The sequence below is a fragment of the Cordyceps militaris genome (genome assembly GCF_000225605.1).
Source record: "Cordyceps militaris CM01 unplaced genomic scaffold CCM_S00001, whole genome shotgun sequence".
Classification (NCBI taxonomy): Eukaryota; Fungi; Ascomycota; class Sordariomycetes; order Hypocreales; family Cordycipitaceae; genus Cordyceps; species Cordyceps militaris.
The window spans coordinates 4,846,336-4,861,967 of record NW_006271969.1 but is presented as its reverse complement, the minus strand read 5'-3'; the positions used below and the strand labels follow the sequence as shown (position 1 = coordinate 4,861,967).

General features: G+C 55.0%; 6 protein-coding genes across 6 annotated transcripts in view; 4 read left to right on the top strand and 2 right to left on the bottom strand.

Annotated features, from left to right (window-relative positions):
* Nucleotides 1-113: 113 nt before the first annotated feature.
* Nucleotides 114-1,281, top strand: CCM_01511 (isochorismatase domain-containing protein 2A; the record flags this gene model as incomplete). The annotated part of the gene is made up of 4 exons (XM_006666667.1): nt 114-228; nt 439-460; nt 653-706; nt 777-1,281. The coding sequence occupies 4 exons, from the start codon at nt 114-116 to the stop codon at nt 1,279-1,281; spliced, it is 696 nt and encodes a 231-aa protein (XP_006666730.1).
* A 266-nt stretch (nt 1,282-1,547) lies between these two features.
* Nucleotides 1,548-3,418, bottom strand: CCM_01510 (ubiquitin carboxyl-terminal hydrolase 19; the record flags this gene model as incomplete). Its single annotated transcript, XM_006666666.1, has 2 exons — nt 1,548-3,157; nt 3,226-3,418. 2 exons carry the CDS (start codon nt 3,416-3,418, stop codon nt 1,548-1,550), a joined length of 1,803 nt encoding a protein of 600 aa, XP_006666729.1.
* Nucleotides 3,419-4,317: 899 nt separating this feature from the next.
* Nucleotides 4,318-5,275, bottom strand: CCM_01509 (GDSL Lipase/Acylhydrolase family protein; the record flags this gene model as incomplete). Its single annotated transcript, XM_006666665.1, has 4 exons — nt 4,318-4,884; nt 4,939-5,063; nt 5,117-5,213; nt 5,270-5,275. 4 exons carry the CDS (start codon nt 5,273-5,275, stop codon nt 4,318-4,320), a joined length of 795 nt encoding a protein of 264 aa, XP_006666728.1.
* Nucleotides 5,276-5,765: 490 nt separating this feature from the next.
* Nucleotides 5,766-11,286, top strand: CCM_01508 (SSU processome component Utp10; the record flags this gene model as incomplete). The annotated part of the gene is made up of 2 exons (XM_006666664.1): nt 5,766-6,142; nt 6,192-11,286. The coding sequence occupies 2 exons, from the start codon at nt 5,766-5,768 to the stop codon at nt 11,284-11,286; spliced, it is 5,472 nt and encodes a 1,823-aa protein (XP_006666727.1).
* Nucleotides 11,287-12,184: 898 nt separating this feature from the next.
* On the top strand, nt 12,185-13,703 carry CCM_01507 (pyridine nucleotide-disulfide oxidoreductase, putative; the record flags this gene model as incomplete). The annotated part of the gene is made up of 2 exons (XM_006666663.1): nt 12,185-12,197; nt 12,346-13,703. The coding sequence occupies 2 exons, from the start codon at nt 12,185-12,187 to the stop codon at nt 13,701-13,703; spliced, it is 1,371 nt and encodes a 456-aa protein (XP_006666726.1).
* Nucleotides 13,704-14,163: 460 nt separating this feature from the next.
* Nucleotides 14,164-15,632, top strand: part of CCM_01506 (thiamine-phosphate pyrophosphorylase) — a gene marked incomplete at both ends in the record, with an annotated part of 1,822 nt that continues 353 nt past the window's right edge. Inside the window, 5 exons of the mRNA XM_006666662.1 lie at nt 14,164-14,488; nt 14,572-14,707; nt 14,768-15,089; nt 15,168-15,379; nt 15,449-15,616. Coding sequence (XP_006666725.1) covers nt 14,164-14,488; nt 14,572-14,707; nt 14,768-15,089; nt 15,168-15,379; nt 15,449-15,616 — 1,163 coding nt within the window. The remainder of the gene's footprint in view (nt 14,489-14,571; nt 14,708-14,767; nt 15,090-15,167; nt 15,380-15,448; nt 15,617-15,632) is intronic.

The following is a 15,632-nucleotide window of genomic DNA, read 5'->3' as shown; positions in this document are numbered from 1 at the left end:
GAGATTCAATTTACAAGCACACTTATACGTTACAACCATGCATGGTCTAGTTATTTACCATTGATGCATCGGAATGCATCACCCACCTTCGCGGGCGCGCGCCGCCCCGCATCATGCCGAAATCCCGAGGAAGCGCCAAAGTCCACCAGCGTTTGTCTGTCTCTCTTGGTGACGGCATTCTGCCACAAACTTCATCTCTGCCGCAAACTTCGTTTGATTGCTTTGCCAGTAAGCCCCGGGGAAAAACCAAAAGCTACACGCGTCTCTTAAAAGCGCTTCCTCCCCTTGGTCGTCGTTTACAAGTCAATGCCAATTGCCAGCCGATCCAACGTGCTCCTCCTCCTCGCCGCCGCCGCTCGTCCGTCGCCCGCCTCGTACTCTGTCGCGATCCGCCCTTGCTTCGTCGCCCGCCCGTCGCGTGTCCGCACCATGACACAGACAGCCGCGCAGATGCGCTTCAGTACGTTCCCGGATCGCAGAAAACCCTGTCATTGCGAAAATGCTAACGTTTTTTGCCTCGTGCTAGAGAATCCCGCCCTCTTGTACGCGATGCCGGTGTTCCCCCGCTGAAGCAATTCCAGCTGCTGCGCGGAACAAAGCAACACTATGCGAAAAAAATAATTTCCGAGCTGATTTGAAACCCGTCGTACAGTGTCTGCGACTTGCAAGAAAAGTTCCGCACTGCCATTCACGAGTTTGACAAGGTGTACGTCCCCTCCATCCGCCGCCCATTCTTTCCCGCCCAAAAACTGACTTTGGGGGGGTGCAACCTTAAGCGTCACGACGACGGAGAAGCTCCTCGCCTTTGCCAAGGCCGCCTCGATACCCGTGCACGTCACGACGCAGACGGCGGCCAAGCTCGGGCCGACGGTGCCCAGCGTGGCCGCGCACCTGACGTCGACGCCGATTGACAAGACGCGCTTCTCGATGCTGGTGCCCGCGGTGGAGGCGCGCCTGACGCCCGCGTCGCAGGTCGCGCTCGTCGGCATCGAGTCGCACATTTGCATCACGCAGACGGCGCTGGACCTGCGCGACGCCGGCCACGCCGTCTACGTCATTGCCGACGGCGTCAGCAGCTGCAACCGCCAAGAGGTCGTCGTCGCGCTCGATCGCCTGCGCGCCGAGCCCGGCGTGAGCGTCACGTCGAGCGAGAGCTGGATGTACGAGTGTCTCGGCGATGCCGCCCACCCGGCGTTTAAGCCTCTCATCACCATTGTCAAGGGCGCGGGCGAAAACACGAAAAACGTCCTAGCCAGCTTGCCTCCCATGCCCAAAATCTAGCTTGACAAGTTGGGAGTAAAGGATTTTTTAAAACTTTTGTATTTCGTTTTATTTGCTCGTATAGGTAGCAGGAGATACAATGGATATAGTATCTACTGTTAGAGAATCAACGGTCCCATACAGGACGGGTGAATTCTCCAGCAAGCTCAGTTTCGACTCAACTCTACAATACACTAAGCAACCATGTTGACGGACAAAATTGTCTCTCGCATCGTTTCTATGCAATGTGATATCCCGAAATCGGTGCCAAGGTTTGTCAGCAAAGCTCAGTCTTGCCCTGCCGAGCCTCTGGGCTTGCCACTCGGTGTCATCCATGAAAAGGCAGACGCCACACCAACTGGGTTTGCGCCGCGAGAACCAGGCGGTGCAGCGCTCTTGTCGCGCGCCGATGCATGCGACCTGGCCTCGCTCGTGGCACTTGCTGACCGCTTGAGATCCCTCTTGTGGTTCCCATTCATGCTCTCGCCTCCCACACTAGCCTGGCTCTTTCGTCGGCCGTCTGATCGCGAAGGGAGCGGTGCCTCGTACGCAGCTCCGGTTTTGGCAGAGGAACTAGACTTGCCTGGCTTCAACGTCTTCATGCCACGAGAGCCTCTGGTCGGCGCTGGCTGGTATCCACTAATTGGGGCTGCCTCTTTCTCATGCCCGCCGCTTGGCCCATGCCGCCACGAGCCCCAGACGCCAGCAGAGGATTCTCGTCTGGAAGATTCGGAGCCAGTAGCGTCTTCCTTTCCAGACAGAGCACCTCCATGGCTCGAGTCCCGCGGTCGTTTGTTTTCATTTGTGCTGCGACGGGACCGCGTGCTCCCGCGCCTCCTGCCTCTTGTATGTGAAACGACTGGAGACGTTGGCTCAGGAACATCGGCGTCCTCGCCAAGCGTGCCTGGTCGATGAGAGTGCGTCTCTCGCCCATTTCTATCCGCCTTTTCCGTAAGCACAAAAGGTGCTGCGGTCGCATTTAGCTTTTGCTTTTCAGGTAGCACGTTGGCGGTGCTGATATGTCGAAACACTTCGTCATCCTCAGGTCGTACAAATGGGACTCGCAGTCTGTCGCGGTCATTCCCATAGAGTACCATGGTATTTTGCGAAAACAAGATGTCTGCACAGTGCGCTCTCAACGCATCACTGCCAATGAAGATGCGGACGGGCTTGCGGTCCCCTGTAGGATTCGACTGGCCTAACCCAACGACTTCAAAGGCAACGGACATGGACGGTACCAGCCCTTCAGATCCCTCTGAACTACGACCACGCCTAGTCACAACCGCCTCTGCAAAATAAACTTGGAGACGAGCGCGACAGATTCCGTCCACATCCTTTTCAATTTCTTCCCCGAGGTTGAGCTCTTCGAGCAATGAGTAAGAAATAGTCGATCTTTGAGATCCGCTACAAATGTCAGCGTAGAGAAGTGTCCGATGGGCAAAGTTTGTCGTCAGCCAGCATCTGATAATTGACGGGACAGAGCCTAGGACAAAGAGAGAGATCGGAGGCTCAGGAATGCCAAAGGAAGACGCGTCGTCGTCGACAGCAGTGTCCGGGCCTACGCTGCTTGCGCGACCAGACGCGACAGAATGATGAGAGTGAATTGAATGTCCTGCGGAGCTGTGACGGCCATCAGATTTGTGGGAGAGGGTTCTTTCCATAAAAAGGCCACTTGCTGGACGCGAGCCAAACTCTCCTGAGTGTCGGTTGCTCTGCGCGCCACCCCAACCAGAACCGTGCAGTGCGCTCTCGTCAAATCGGACACTATTAGCTCTTGATGCGGCACCACGACGAACCGGTTCTTCTTCAGCAGGTCCTAGATGCAGCGACCCTAGAAGCTGCTCGCCTTGCTCATCAGAGTCATCAAACACGTCATTGTGGGGAATCTGAACAGGTCCTGTAAAGTGTGAATAATGTTGTACGAGTGTTTTAGGGACGTAGAAGATATGTTGAGGTAGTTCGTACCTTGTTGGGGTGTGCCTGCAAGAACTCCGGGGAATGGCGAGTTCCATACTGACTTGATCGCTGAATCATCCGTTTGTCGCTTCTCTAATCGCGATATCCTCTCGGCGTGATTCGTCTGGGAATACTGGACCGCCTTTACCTCCATTTGGAGATTATACAAGTCCTCTGGCGTGATCTGGAATTGATGGTCCATGCTCGTAAACCAGCCAGGTTATTTGCGACAAATATGCGCAGCTGCATGGGCATGGCCCAACAAGGACAGGGATACCAGCCGAACGGCGTGCGGAATCTGGATTTAACGAGCCTTGGAACGGTGGATTCGTCTATGATACTGCCAAGCTTGAATGGATATTGCACGAGGACCGGGCCGAGTCCCAAGAGGAGCGCTATTTCGCAGGTGAGGCGCGAGTCGACCGGGGTAGTATCTACGATCGCAATGCCGTGACTGTGGACGATTGAGAGCTGCGCCTGGGAAAGATAACGTGGGGGTGCAATATTGTATCGGTGAGGCAATTTTTTTTTTTGTATAGCAGCTAGCTTGTGTGTGTCAGAGTCTCGCGGTCAAGGCAATGCGGTAGTGTGGCTGCGTGTTCGTTCGTTCGTTCGTTTGAGGGTCCAGCTCAGAGAACCGTCACTCGCTTGGCTGCAAGGTACTGATGCTGCGGGGAAACAGGCGCTGAAGGGTGGTCGAGGTATTCACTCGCAAAACAGTGTGCGTGCAGGCGAAGTGAAGTTTGCGCACAAATGTGCTTGGTGTAACAAGAGAGTGCGTTGCTGGAGGCAAGTTTGAGATGGAGTGACCAGTTAGCGCCAAGGTGATGAACGATGTTGTAGACGAGAGACTGGCGTCGCCCTGCGTTTGGGGACGGTCAAACAGCTTGGGGCTGGTGGGGATGGCGGGGAGTTTAGTTATTAGTGCCAGTAGCCCCTACAGGTACCTGTCATTAGTGCTGGTTACAGTGGTTCAAAAGTGATGTGCAAGGTACCAAACTACCTACATATACAGCAAATAGAATAGCCATATCGAGCCATGCCTACGAATACCATTGCATTGATTCTATACTCTATATAAACTCCTCTTTCGTATCCACCCTACTCTCCTTTCTTCGGCTCAAATGTCCTCCAGTCTGGAAACATGTACCCAGCTCGGTCTCCCTCTGGTAGATGAAGCCACTCATGTCCAATATGAGGCCACACAATCTTGTAAAATTCCTTGTACGCCATTCCACCTAGATGCAGCCCATCTGGAAGTAGTTTCTTGAATCCTGCGCGTTTGCCATTCTCTGGCGTGCCTGGCAAAGGTCCGCCCTTTTCATAGTCTCCCGGAACCATATCAATGGCCTTGTCCATCAGCACCTGGTACAAATCAATGAGCGTCACATTCTCATATCGCGCAGCCACATCCCGCGCTTTCTGCGAATATTGGGCGCTGACTGCTGCGTGGCGGATGCTGCACGGATGCCCCTCTGCCTTATCGTCCTCGGCCGTCTTGATCTCGTCCAGTGGTGGCGGCGTCACAAGCAAAATCTTGGGATTATGCGCGCGAATGCGTGGATGGTCAATGATTTTGCACAAATTCTCGCCATACTGTTCAAGAGGAACATGCTGCCAAGTGCTCGGGAGCGGTAAGACTGCGTCGTTTGCGCCTAGGAGAATAACCTGCTTGTGTTAGCTGCCACCCCGTACCCGTGTCTCGAACTCTACTCATCGTACGAGATATTTTATTTCCGGAGAGGATGGCGTCTTCTTTGGGAAAAGGCGATCAAAGTACTCCAAGACATTGGCCGTATTGTACCCAGACAAGCCGCGATTCACAATATCCAAACGACGGGAATATCCTAGACATCGTGTCAGAATGGGGCTTGCTGTCTATTCTAAAATAGTCATTTACTCGACTGAAGAGCCGCTTCAAACGAAAAGCCCTCGTCGGTCTCAACGGAGAACTGGAACAGTGAGTCGCCCAGCAAAACGACTTGTGGGTAGGATACCTACCAAGTAGCATTGTTAGTCTGAGGTAGCAGCTTTCAGTACATGTACCACTTACAGCCATTTTTTCTGTAAAATTGTACAAAACAGAAACAAATATCAAAATTGAGGGAATTCACGATACATTCAAGGAGTATAAGGCAACCGCACTCAAGTATGTCGACATGAATGGTGCCCCTCCGGCCCCTCTTTGGTGATGAGTAAGTTGGTAAGAGAAGCCAAGAAAGAGCACATCGAGTCGCTGCATATTTCCAAGAATTTTATCCAGGTGAACTTTACAGCTACGTGATTGACAAAGAACTTTCTGAGTTCAAATTTTTTTACAATTCTGATTTCCCCGTTGTTTCTGCAAGAACACGATTCCATGCAGCAGTTAAGGTGACACGAACGTCATGTGATCATATGCAAGTCATCTTATCGATAAGCCCAATTGCTGGTCAGCTTTTTTGGCAAAAAAAAAATCCTGTCCGCCAGCACCAGCTTCATTTACAGGCCAGCCTCCCCGCCAATTGTCACGCTCATTTTCACCACGACAACGGCCTGAATTCCTTACAATGGCGACCTCTCTCGCTGCGCAGTTGGCGCAAGTGGCCGCAAATTCAAAGTCGTCCTTGAGTGTCAAGGCTCAAAAAGCAGCGCACTCGAAATCGCTAATTTGGGAGCCCAAGATTGCTGCCACTCAAAGCCTGCAGACCCTCTATGCAACTTGTTTTCAGGGCTTCGAAGATCTTTGCCAATTGGATGCCAGATTTGTGCCCTTCGGAGCTACTATATTCAGCGAAGAGAGCCAGGACCAGGACCGATTCCAGCTCACATCTTCCGAAAATGATGAGCTCAGCCGCCAAATAGACGCCTTTTTGCGCCTTGTTGGTGGCCGCCTCCGCCTAATGCCAGCAGTCAAAGCTGTCGAATGGCTCATCCGACGATTTAGGTACGTCTCGCTTGCATCTCGAATCAATTCGTTGCTGATTTCCTTTCAGAATCCACGAGGAAAACACCGTCTCACTGGTCCTTGCATTCCTGCCGTATCATTCCATTTCTGCATTCGCTACACTACTCTCAATACTACCGCAGCCAGTTCCCCACGAACTACGATTCCTCAATCCATACATTCGATCTCTTACTGCGCCTCCGCGCTCTATTCTCGTGCATCAAGCTATCAACCACCCCGAGTTCCTGTCGCTTATTTCAGAGTACACCCTCGAATCCTGCCGAAAGCAACATCACTATCCTGCCCTGGTCACATTCTGGGCTGGCTTGATGACTGAATCCGTCAATGGCCTACTTGACAGGGCAAAATCAGGACGCTCTGCAGTCCAGGCAGAAAATACACAAGCTTTGCTACACAGACTGGGTCCCATCTTCGCCGAGTCGCTCATGATGAAGTCGGTGCCCAGCCTTCAGATCGCGTCTTACATGGCCATGACAGTGTTCGTATCCAAGGGAAGCCTCGAGGACGCCGCAGTTACTGCGTTTATGCAACAGACCGTGCTTGGCTGGTCATCCGAGACGATACGGCCTGGTCTTGTCTGCTTGACCATTATGGCCCAGTTTAGATCCGCAAAGCAGATGAACAGCAAAGTCACAAAGGCTCTCATGAAGGTTTCGGATGTTGGCGCTCTCCTTGTTGAGATTGGCAAAGAGCGGAGCGTTGATAAGCTCGCCAACGGCCTCTGCTTGGCGTTGATCGAGCGACTTACCAAGAAGGGGGATGCCCGTGGCCTCACAACTATCATGTCTATTCTAAGCGGTGGGATCCTTAAGGAGAAGCAGACTGTCGTAGTCTTCAAGTCTCTACTACTCACAGCTCTGAAGCTCAGCGATGACAACGACCAGGACGGGTCTCTTAGAAGGGAACTCGGCTCTGTGCTAATTGCACTTTCTCAAATCTCCGGCAAGGTTGGCGATATTGTGCAGTCAGTCATTAAAGAAGTCGAATTCGACATTGAGGAGCTCGAAATGAAGCTTGACTTATCTTTCCGATCTCGCCGACAGCCCGAAGCCACCCAAGCTGATGCGGCTCCAGTCGCTCCCCTCCAAGCCGAAACCCGTGACGATATCGAAAGGACCATTGACGATCTCAACTCGCGCTCTGAGGTTTTGTCAATTTGCCTGGTACCCCAGCCAAGTGAAATATTCAACGAATTCAGCCACCTTTTCTTCTCCATTGTCTCTGAACACTCGAAGGACACGGCCCTGCTCTCTCGCTTTGAAGAGGGCTCTAAGTTGCGCCGCCAAACAGCTTTCAACGACTGCGGTTTCTACAGCTTCTTCATGCGTATTTGGTCTGGTCCGTACCCTGCTCTCGCTCGCACGGCAGCCCTGGATGTGGTGAAGAACAATGTGAAAGCCAGCGAGGATGCCAAGGTTGACATGCAGCACTTGATCCCCTACTGCGTTACCGCGCTCTCCGATCCTTCGAAGCGGGTCCGACGCTCTGCAGCGGATCTTCTCGTTGTTCTCTCGAACCGATATACGGCAAAGGCGAGTTTTAAGTCGGTCTGGGGCGCAGGCACGCTATACGGGGAGGCCAAGGATGGAGAGCCTCTTGCTTCTGATATTGTCACCCGACTACTGCATCTTCAGCTTTTGCCCACTATTGAAGAATGCGTGATGGATCCCAACCACATCGACGTCGTGATCAAGACCACCATCGAGCAAGGCACATACTATGTCAAGTCTGACACTTCTTTGGGTAAGAAGGATCATATGTCCTCATCTAGCAGGCTTTCTCTGCTGTTATTCTTCTCTGGGCATGCTGTTGGGACTCCGATACTTCTAGTGAAGGAAAGACTACTCAAGGTTCTAAATGGGGTAAAGGGCGCTAGCGGCACTTCCCGAACAAAAACGCTACTGCCTGCACTCAAGTGGTGGGCAACTCTGAGCAATAAGGAAATCGAGACCATGTGCCGCGCGGAACACATTGAAAGAGCGGAAGCGGATGCTCGGTTCGTGGATGTTGTTGTACCAAATGATACGACAGGTCTTGAATTCTTCATTGAAACCTTGACCAGCACTGAGGTCAACGAAAAGCCTGATCTTGTCCAGGCGATCTTTATCCGCATACGGAAAATGTGGCCGCTCATGAAAGATGACTCGAAGTTCACCGTGGCACAGCAGTTTCTGGAGCTTTCGCAGGAGTCGGGTGACGAGGACTCGACTCCCGTCGTAGCGACAGAGGCCTCGGACCTTCTCAGAACTGTACCTCTCACCACTGAGATCCTGTCGCACTTCTTGGACTCAATTCAGACCGGTACCAAGATGATTACAGAGCCGCCACCAAACAAGAGACGCCGCACTAGCTCTACTGACGGCAACCGTGAGCTCATTATGCAAGTGACTCCTGAGTTGAGCAAGGCCCTGCGCAAAGTCACCTTTGTTTTGCAGTTGGTGGACAACTCCGAGCCCATCAATCATCCGGAGCTGCTCGATGGCCTGTTTACAGCTCTCTCTGAACTGCAACACTTTAGAACTGTGGTTGGCTCAGAACTCGGCTATTTGCAGAACCTCATTCTTCGCAGCCTGTTGGCCATGATGCCTGCCTACAAAGCGAACGAGAATCTGGATATCGACAGCTCAGGTGGCTACGGCGACTTGCTGGTTAACTGCATTCAGAAGTCTTCTAGCCCTGTTGTTCAAAATGCCGCCCTGCTCCTCATCGCCAACCTAGCAACCACGGCTCCAAGCTTGGTGCTGCATAGTGTCATGCCCATCTTTACTTTCATGGGCGCTTCTGTCCTACGTCAAAACGACGACTACTCTGCTCACGTTGTTTCTCAAACTATTAAGGAGGTTGTTCCGCCACTCATCGCCAGTCTTCGCAAGGGCCAAAAGAATCCTCTTGCGGGTGCATCTGATATTCTGGTCAGCTTCACAACCGCTTATGAGCATGTTCCATCTCACCGACGACCAAGCCTGTTTCTCGCCTTGGTGGAAACTCTCGGTCCCAAGGATTTCTTGTTTGCTCTAATTAGCATGCTTGTCAGCCGCTACGACGCAAGCGACGACATGCTGCAATTCAGTGCCGAACTTCTTGATGAGTTTAGTATCGACATTCAGCTCGAGACGCTGGTGAAACTTCTTGGTCTTACTGCTGACCTGTTCAAGACCAAGCCTGGTCTTTCCGCCACTCTTTTTGGAGCTGGCGAGGACGGCGAGCTTAAAGATGTTAGCAAGGTCGCTCTTCGCCAGTTGACCGCCTTCCCCAGTCTTTTGTCAAGCAAGGCGCTTGTTTCACAGATTGCCAAGCTTGAGGACCGCGACGATATGGAAGCTGCAGAAATTCGCTCGACGTATGCCACATTGTTAGAGAATGTTCTTTTGCTGTCCGATACTGTCAAAGCCAACAAGGCTCTCCGCGCCCGCTGTGGGGTTACGCTTGCCAACCTGCTCAACCTTCTCTCTATCGGCGAATTCATCAAAGCCGTCGAAAACCTTCTGGATAGGCCTGACTTGACCTTGCGACAAAAGGTGCTCAAGGCTCTCGAGGCTCGGGTTGAGTCAGAGAGCAACAACAACCCTGATGCAAGAATCGCACTTTTGACGTTCCTGCCTCAGCTCACTGCCGCCATCCGTGAGTCGCAAGACATTCGCTATAAGCACACTGCCGTTACATGTGTGGATAAGATTGCAGAGAAGTATGGCAAGAAGGATATCGAAGCCGTCGTTGCTGCGGCATCTACAATTGCTGGAGAGCACTGTCTGGGACAGAGTGAGAGGCTTCTACGCACCATGGCGCTGCTTTGTCTGACTTCCTTGGTGGATGTCTTGCAAGAAGCCATTGTCCCAGTGCTGCCGCTTGCTGTGCCAAGGGCCATTGCCTATTTGGAGCAGAGCCTGGATGCGGACTCTGTAGATGAGGAGCTACACTCGGCCAGTTACGGTCTCCTAGCCTCGCTTGCAGAGCACTTGCCTTACATGTTGTCCACTTATATGGACGACATATTGCGTGTATCAAACACCTCGGCTACCGCTGACCTGGAGGCTGAGACCAATGGCAACCGCGTGCTTTGTCTCGAGGTCCTTGCCAAGAAGATGGATGCTAAGGAAATGCTTATGAGTTTAGATCGCAATTGGGAATCTGCCCTGTCGGCGGGTCCTTTGGTGAGTAATATCTCACAATCAGTCGCAAAACGTGGGGCAGTTACTAACGGGATGACGCGCCAGGCCTTGACTGAATTTATCAAGATCCTCGGCACAACTATCGAAAGCCAGTCGAAGGGAGTAGTTGCCAAGAATTCTGGTGTTATCTCTGGTATTTTCTTAAAGGCTTTTGATCTTCGACGCCGCATCCTTTTAGCCGGTGAAGGTGGGGAGAAGGTTCTGCGGCAAATATCGGAGCTGGAAGCTGCAGTGTATGAAACGGCGCTGAAGATGATTTACAAGCTGAACGATGCTGCATTCCGCCCCGTTTTCCAGCAGTTTGTCGAGTGGCCTGGCTCCAAGGTGGCGAAATCGGACAGCACCGGACGCGCGTTGCAGCAGCTTGCCGTGTACGGGTTCCTTCAAACCTTTTTCGACAACCTCAAGTCGATTGTGACGAATTACGCTACGTACGTGCTGGACGATGCAGTCAAGATTCTCGGCCAGATTCAGCCACAGGCGAATGATGAGAGCCGAGACTTGTGGAGACGGGTGCTTGGCACGCTGAGCAAGTGCTTCGAGCACGACCAGGATGACTTTTGGCAGGCGCCAGCACACTTTGAAGCGATTGCGCCGGTGCTGCTGCAACAGTTCCTGCTGGCCCCGCAGATGGATATGGAAACAGATTTGATCCCTGCGACGGTGGAGCTAGCTGCGGCGGCGGATTCGCAGGCACATCAAAAGGAACTCAATTCGGGTCTGCTGCTGCACCTGCGCTCGGAGCAGACGGCTGTGCGACTGGCAGCGGTCAAGTGTGAGCAGGCGCTGACGGACAGGCTGGGTGAGGAGTGGATGTCTATGCTGCACGAGATGCTGCCGAGGATCAGCGAGCTGCAGGAGGATGACGACGAAGTTGTGGAGAGGGAGACTCATAGATGGATCGTCAAGATTGAGGGCGTACTAGGCGAGAGCCTGGACGCAATGCTGCAGTAAAATGGGGAGGTTGACAGACACGAGGTTTCGTTTGTTGGTTTGGTGCATTTTCCATGATTTTGAGAAACGGAGTATTGGGTCATTAAAATGGATTTCAGGCATATCTTTGTACACAACTTTACATATCCTGGCTTACGCTGTGTTGAGGAAAACAATCAAGAAGAACAGCTCTGTCCGAGAGAGCAAGCAGCAAAGAACCAACGAGGAACAGCAACGAACGGACTTTACAAATGGATCGGCAGAAAACGCGACTTATTTATCAATAGTAGGAACTTGCCGGGAATGGCTCCTCGGGGCCCGAAACGTCACCGTTGTCAGCTGCTAAAGACGCTGACTATCGGATCCGCGGAGCCGCATTCATCGTGCAGGGCTAACTATGGGACAAACGCTGGGCCAAAAAGTATATGCGGTTTATACCCAAGCCAGAAGCAAACAAACTAGCGGGCTTGTTGGGCTCTCCGGTTAGCGGTTAACGGTTGACGGTAATGGGCCTCAGCAGCGATGCGGGCGCTCCGGGGACTCCGGCGAATTATCGTCCTCGAAAAGAAGAGTCATCGGTTGCGACGAAGCGAAAAGGAGGGTGCTATTTAAGATGTCTTGTTCGCATCAGCCAATTGGGTCAAGATGATTACGCTCGACCAATCTATTACTGATGGTGCCTGGCTTCGACGACGACTTTTGAAAGCGCAAGCACATGCCGAAAACCTTAAGCTTCCTAACTAGTGCGGGATCTACGGTCTCTTTTTAGCTGCTGATATCGGTGATATCATTAGTGCGTACCCTGCACCCACCACTGGCGAATTATTTCGCTGCCGTTGCGCTTTGCCGGATAATTAGAACATCGTTCTCTTTATTGGAAAGTGTTATAAAGATGAATGGTCTTTGTGGAATCACAAAAATGCAGGCAAGGCGTGCCACGACAGTTATCAACTGCACAAGAACAGCGAGAGCAGTCTTGGCTAATGTACGACCTCAAAGCACAACTACTACAACCCCAGCGAGTGAGCTATACCGATATCTATTCTACCCTCACCGCACTCATCAACTAATCAATCGTAGGAAAAAAGGGCGAAAGGGAAAGAATCGTCATTCTGGGCTCCGGCTGGGCCGGCTATGCCCTCGCCCAGACCATCAAGCCCTCGAAAGCCTCACGCGTGCTCATCTCGCCGCGGTCGCACTTTGTCTTTACGCCTCTCCTCGCCTCGACGACGGTGGGCACGCTCGAGTTCCGGGCCTCGATCGAACCCGTGCGCCGTCTCGGCCTCGACGAGTTCCACCAGGCATGGGCGTCGGACATTGACTTTGCGACCAAGACGATCCGTCTCGAGGCCAACACGATGAGCGACACAGCCGGCACGCAGACGAGCACGCTCCGGGGGCCGGCCAAGGGCCCCGAGTTCTCCATCACCTACGACACGCTCGTCATCGCCGTCGGCTGCTACAGCCAGACGTTTGGCACCGAGGGCGTGGCGCAGCATGCCAACTTTCTCCGTGACGTCGGGGACGCGCGCGCCATCCGCCTCAAGGTGCTGACGGCGTTTGAAAAGGCCGACCTGCCGTCAGCGACGGACGCGCAGCGCGCCGAGCTGCTGCACTTTGCCATTGTCGGCGGCGGCCCGACGGGCATCGAGTTCGCGGCCGAGCTACACGATCTGGTCCACGAGGACCTCGCCAAGCTGTACCCGGCGCTCATGCGCTTCGTGCGCGTCACCGTCTACGACATTGCGCCCAAGGTGCTGCCCATGTTCGACCAGGCCCTCGCCAGCTACGCCATGGACCTGTTCCGCCGCCAGGGCATCGAGGTCAAGACGGAGCACTCGCTGCAGAGCATCCGCCGCACCGACGACGGCATCCTCAAGCTGCGCCTCAAGGGCCACGACGCCGAGGTCGGCGCCGGCCTGCTCGTGTGGAGCACCGGCTTGATGCAGAACCCGCTCGTCGCGCGGCTGCTGCGGCAGGATATCCCCGGCCTGGGCCGGATCGTCGAGGACGACCGCACCGGCGGCATCACCACCGACGGCGCCATGCGCGTGCTCACCCGGCCCGTGGGCGGCGGCGCCCCCGTCCCGCTGCCCGACGTGTACGCCATCGGCGACTGCACCGTCCAGGTGGCGCACCGGCTGCCGGCCACGGCCCAGGTCGCCAGCCAGCAGGCCACCTGGCTCGGCAAGCGCATCAACAGTGGCAACGCCAACGCCGACGGCGAGTTTATCTTTCGCAACTGGGGCGCCATGGCGTACCTCGGCAGCAAACGCGCCATTCACCAAAACGGCGCCGACGGCCTCCGGGGCTGGCCGGCGTGGATCCTATGGCGCACGGCGTACCTGACCAAGAGCATGAGCTGGCGTAACAAGCTCAAGATTCCGCTGCAGTGGCTGATTACGGCCCTGTTTGGACGCGACATTTCGAGATTCTGAGGTCGCATGTCAAGCCTCTATACTGCGAGGTTCATGCTTCTGTTTGTTTCTTCTTTTACAAAAATTTTATTCCAGCGCTGCAATTATTGGGACGGCATTAGATCGGCACATGGTAACTGGAGAGCGGAACTTGACAGGCTTGGGTATGGTAAGCAGGCGTGGGTAGGTTTCACGGGCATCATTCAATTCAATAAATAGCATCTTCAATCTGATCATAATACATCTTCACTGCCATGTCATAATCTTGTACGTGGCCCTTGGCCGCCGATCGTAGCCGGCACCGGCGCACAAAGCTCCATAATTCCATCACCACTCGGCCCCGCCAGGCTCCCACTCCTGTGAGTGAGTTTCTGGATATCAACATCTCGAAGTTCACATTGCACCCATCCTCTGCAGATTTTCCATCCCTCGTTCTCAAACCATCCACCTCCCCGAGACGACAGCACAGGCCCGGCGCACCATGCTCCCGCTCCTCACACCGAAGCGCGCGACCACCTCGCCGCCGCCGCCGCCGCCCAACTACGGCGTCTACCTCGTCACCGACTCGACGCCCGCCATCCTCGGCAGCCGGGACCTCGTCGCCGTCGTCGAGGCGGCGCTCCGGGGCGGTGTCACGTGCGTGCAGTACCGGGACAAGCACGGCGCTCCGGCGGCCGTCGTGGCGACGGCGCGGCGCCTGCACGCGCTCACGCAGCGCTACGGCGTGCCGCTGCTCATCAACGACCGCGTCGACGTCGCCGTCCAGGTCGGCTGCGAGGGCGTCCATATTGGCCAGGACGACATGGGTGAGTTTGGCGTTGCCGCAGTGAGGGGGTTTGTGGTGAAGTGAAATTGCCCGGGGGTTTTGGCTAATTCGCAAGGACGGTAGATGTGCACCAGGCTCGTACACTCCTCGGAAGTGGCAAGATTGTGGGCGTCACTGCCAGCAACGTCGACGAAGCCATCAAAGCGTGCCAAGACGGCGCCGACTATCTCGGCATCGGCACCGTCTACTCTACCGCCACGTGCGTCTCACCGGCCCCCCCTCGCGGACATTGAACCCTGCTCACCACCCCATTCCGCAGTAAAAAAGACACAAAGTCCATCATCGGACCTTCGGGCGTGCGCGCCATTCTCAAAGCCATGGCGGCCGGCGGCTACGGCGCCGTGCCCACCGTCTGCATCGGGGGCGTCCACACCGACAACGCGGCCGCAGTCCTCGCGCAGTCGAGCGCCGCGCCGGCCAAGTCCCTCTCGGGCGTCGCCGTCGTCAGCGCCATCATCGCCGCCGAGGACCCCGCCGAGGCGGCCCGGCAACTTGCCGGGCACGTGGCCGTGGCCGCGATCCCGCTCGTTGTCGGCGCCGTGGGGCGCGCGACGCCGCTCTCCCACAACATGACGAATCTTGTAAGCGCGGCCCTAGTTATGCCGTTTTCGCATCCCGCATCTTGAGAAAATCTACTAACAGCCGCGCCCTCCTCATAGGTTGTGCAAAACTTTGCCGCCAACGTGGCCCTCGCCGTCGGCGCCAGCCCCATCATGTCCAACTACGCCGCCGAGGCCGGCGACCTCGCCAAGCTGGGCGGCGCCTTGGTCGTCAACATGGGCACCGTGACGCCCGAAGGTCTCGCCAACTACAAGCAGGCCATCCAGGCCTACAACGACGCAGACCGTCCCATCATCCTGGACCCCGTCGGGTAACGCCCCCCCCCCCCCCCGCCGAACCATTTGTCCCTTCTTTACTAACCCGTCATTCCCTTTCTCAGCGCCGGCGCCACGGCCATCCGCCGCGCAGCCTCGGCTGAGATGCTCGCCGTCGGGCGCTTCGCCGTCATCAAGGGCAACGTGGCGGAGCTGCAGACGCTTCTGGGGCAGGCAGTCACGCAGCGGGGCGTGGACTCGACGGCCGAGGTGGACGTGGCGTCGCGCGCGCGGCTCGCTGCGCGCTCG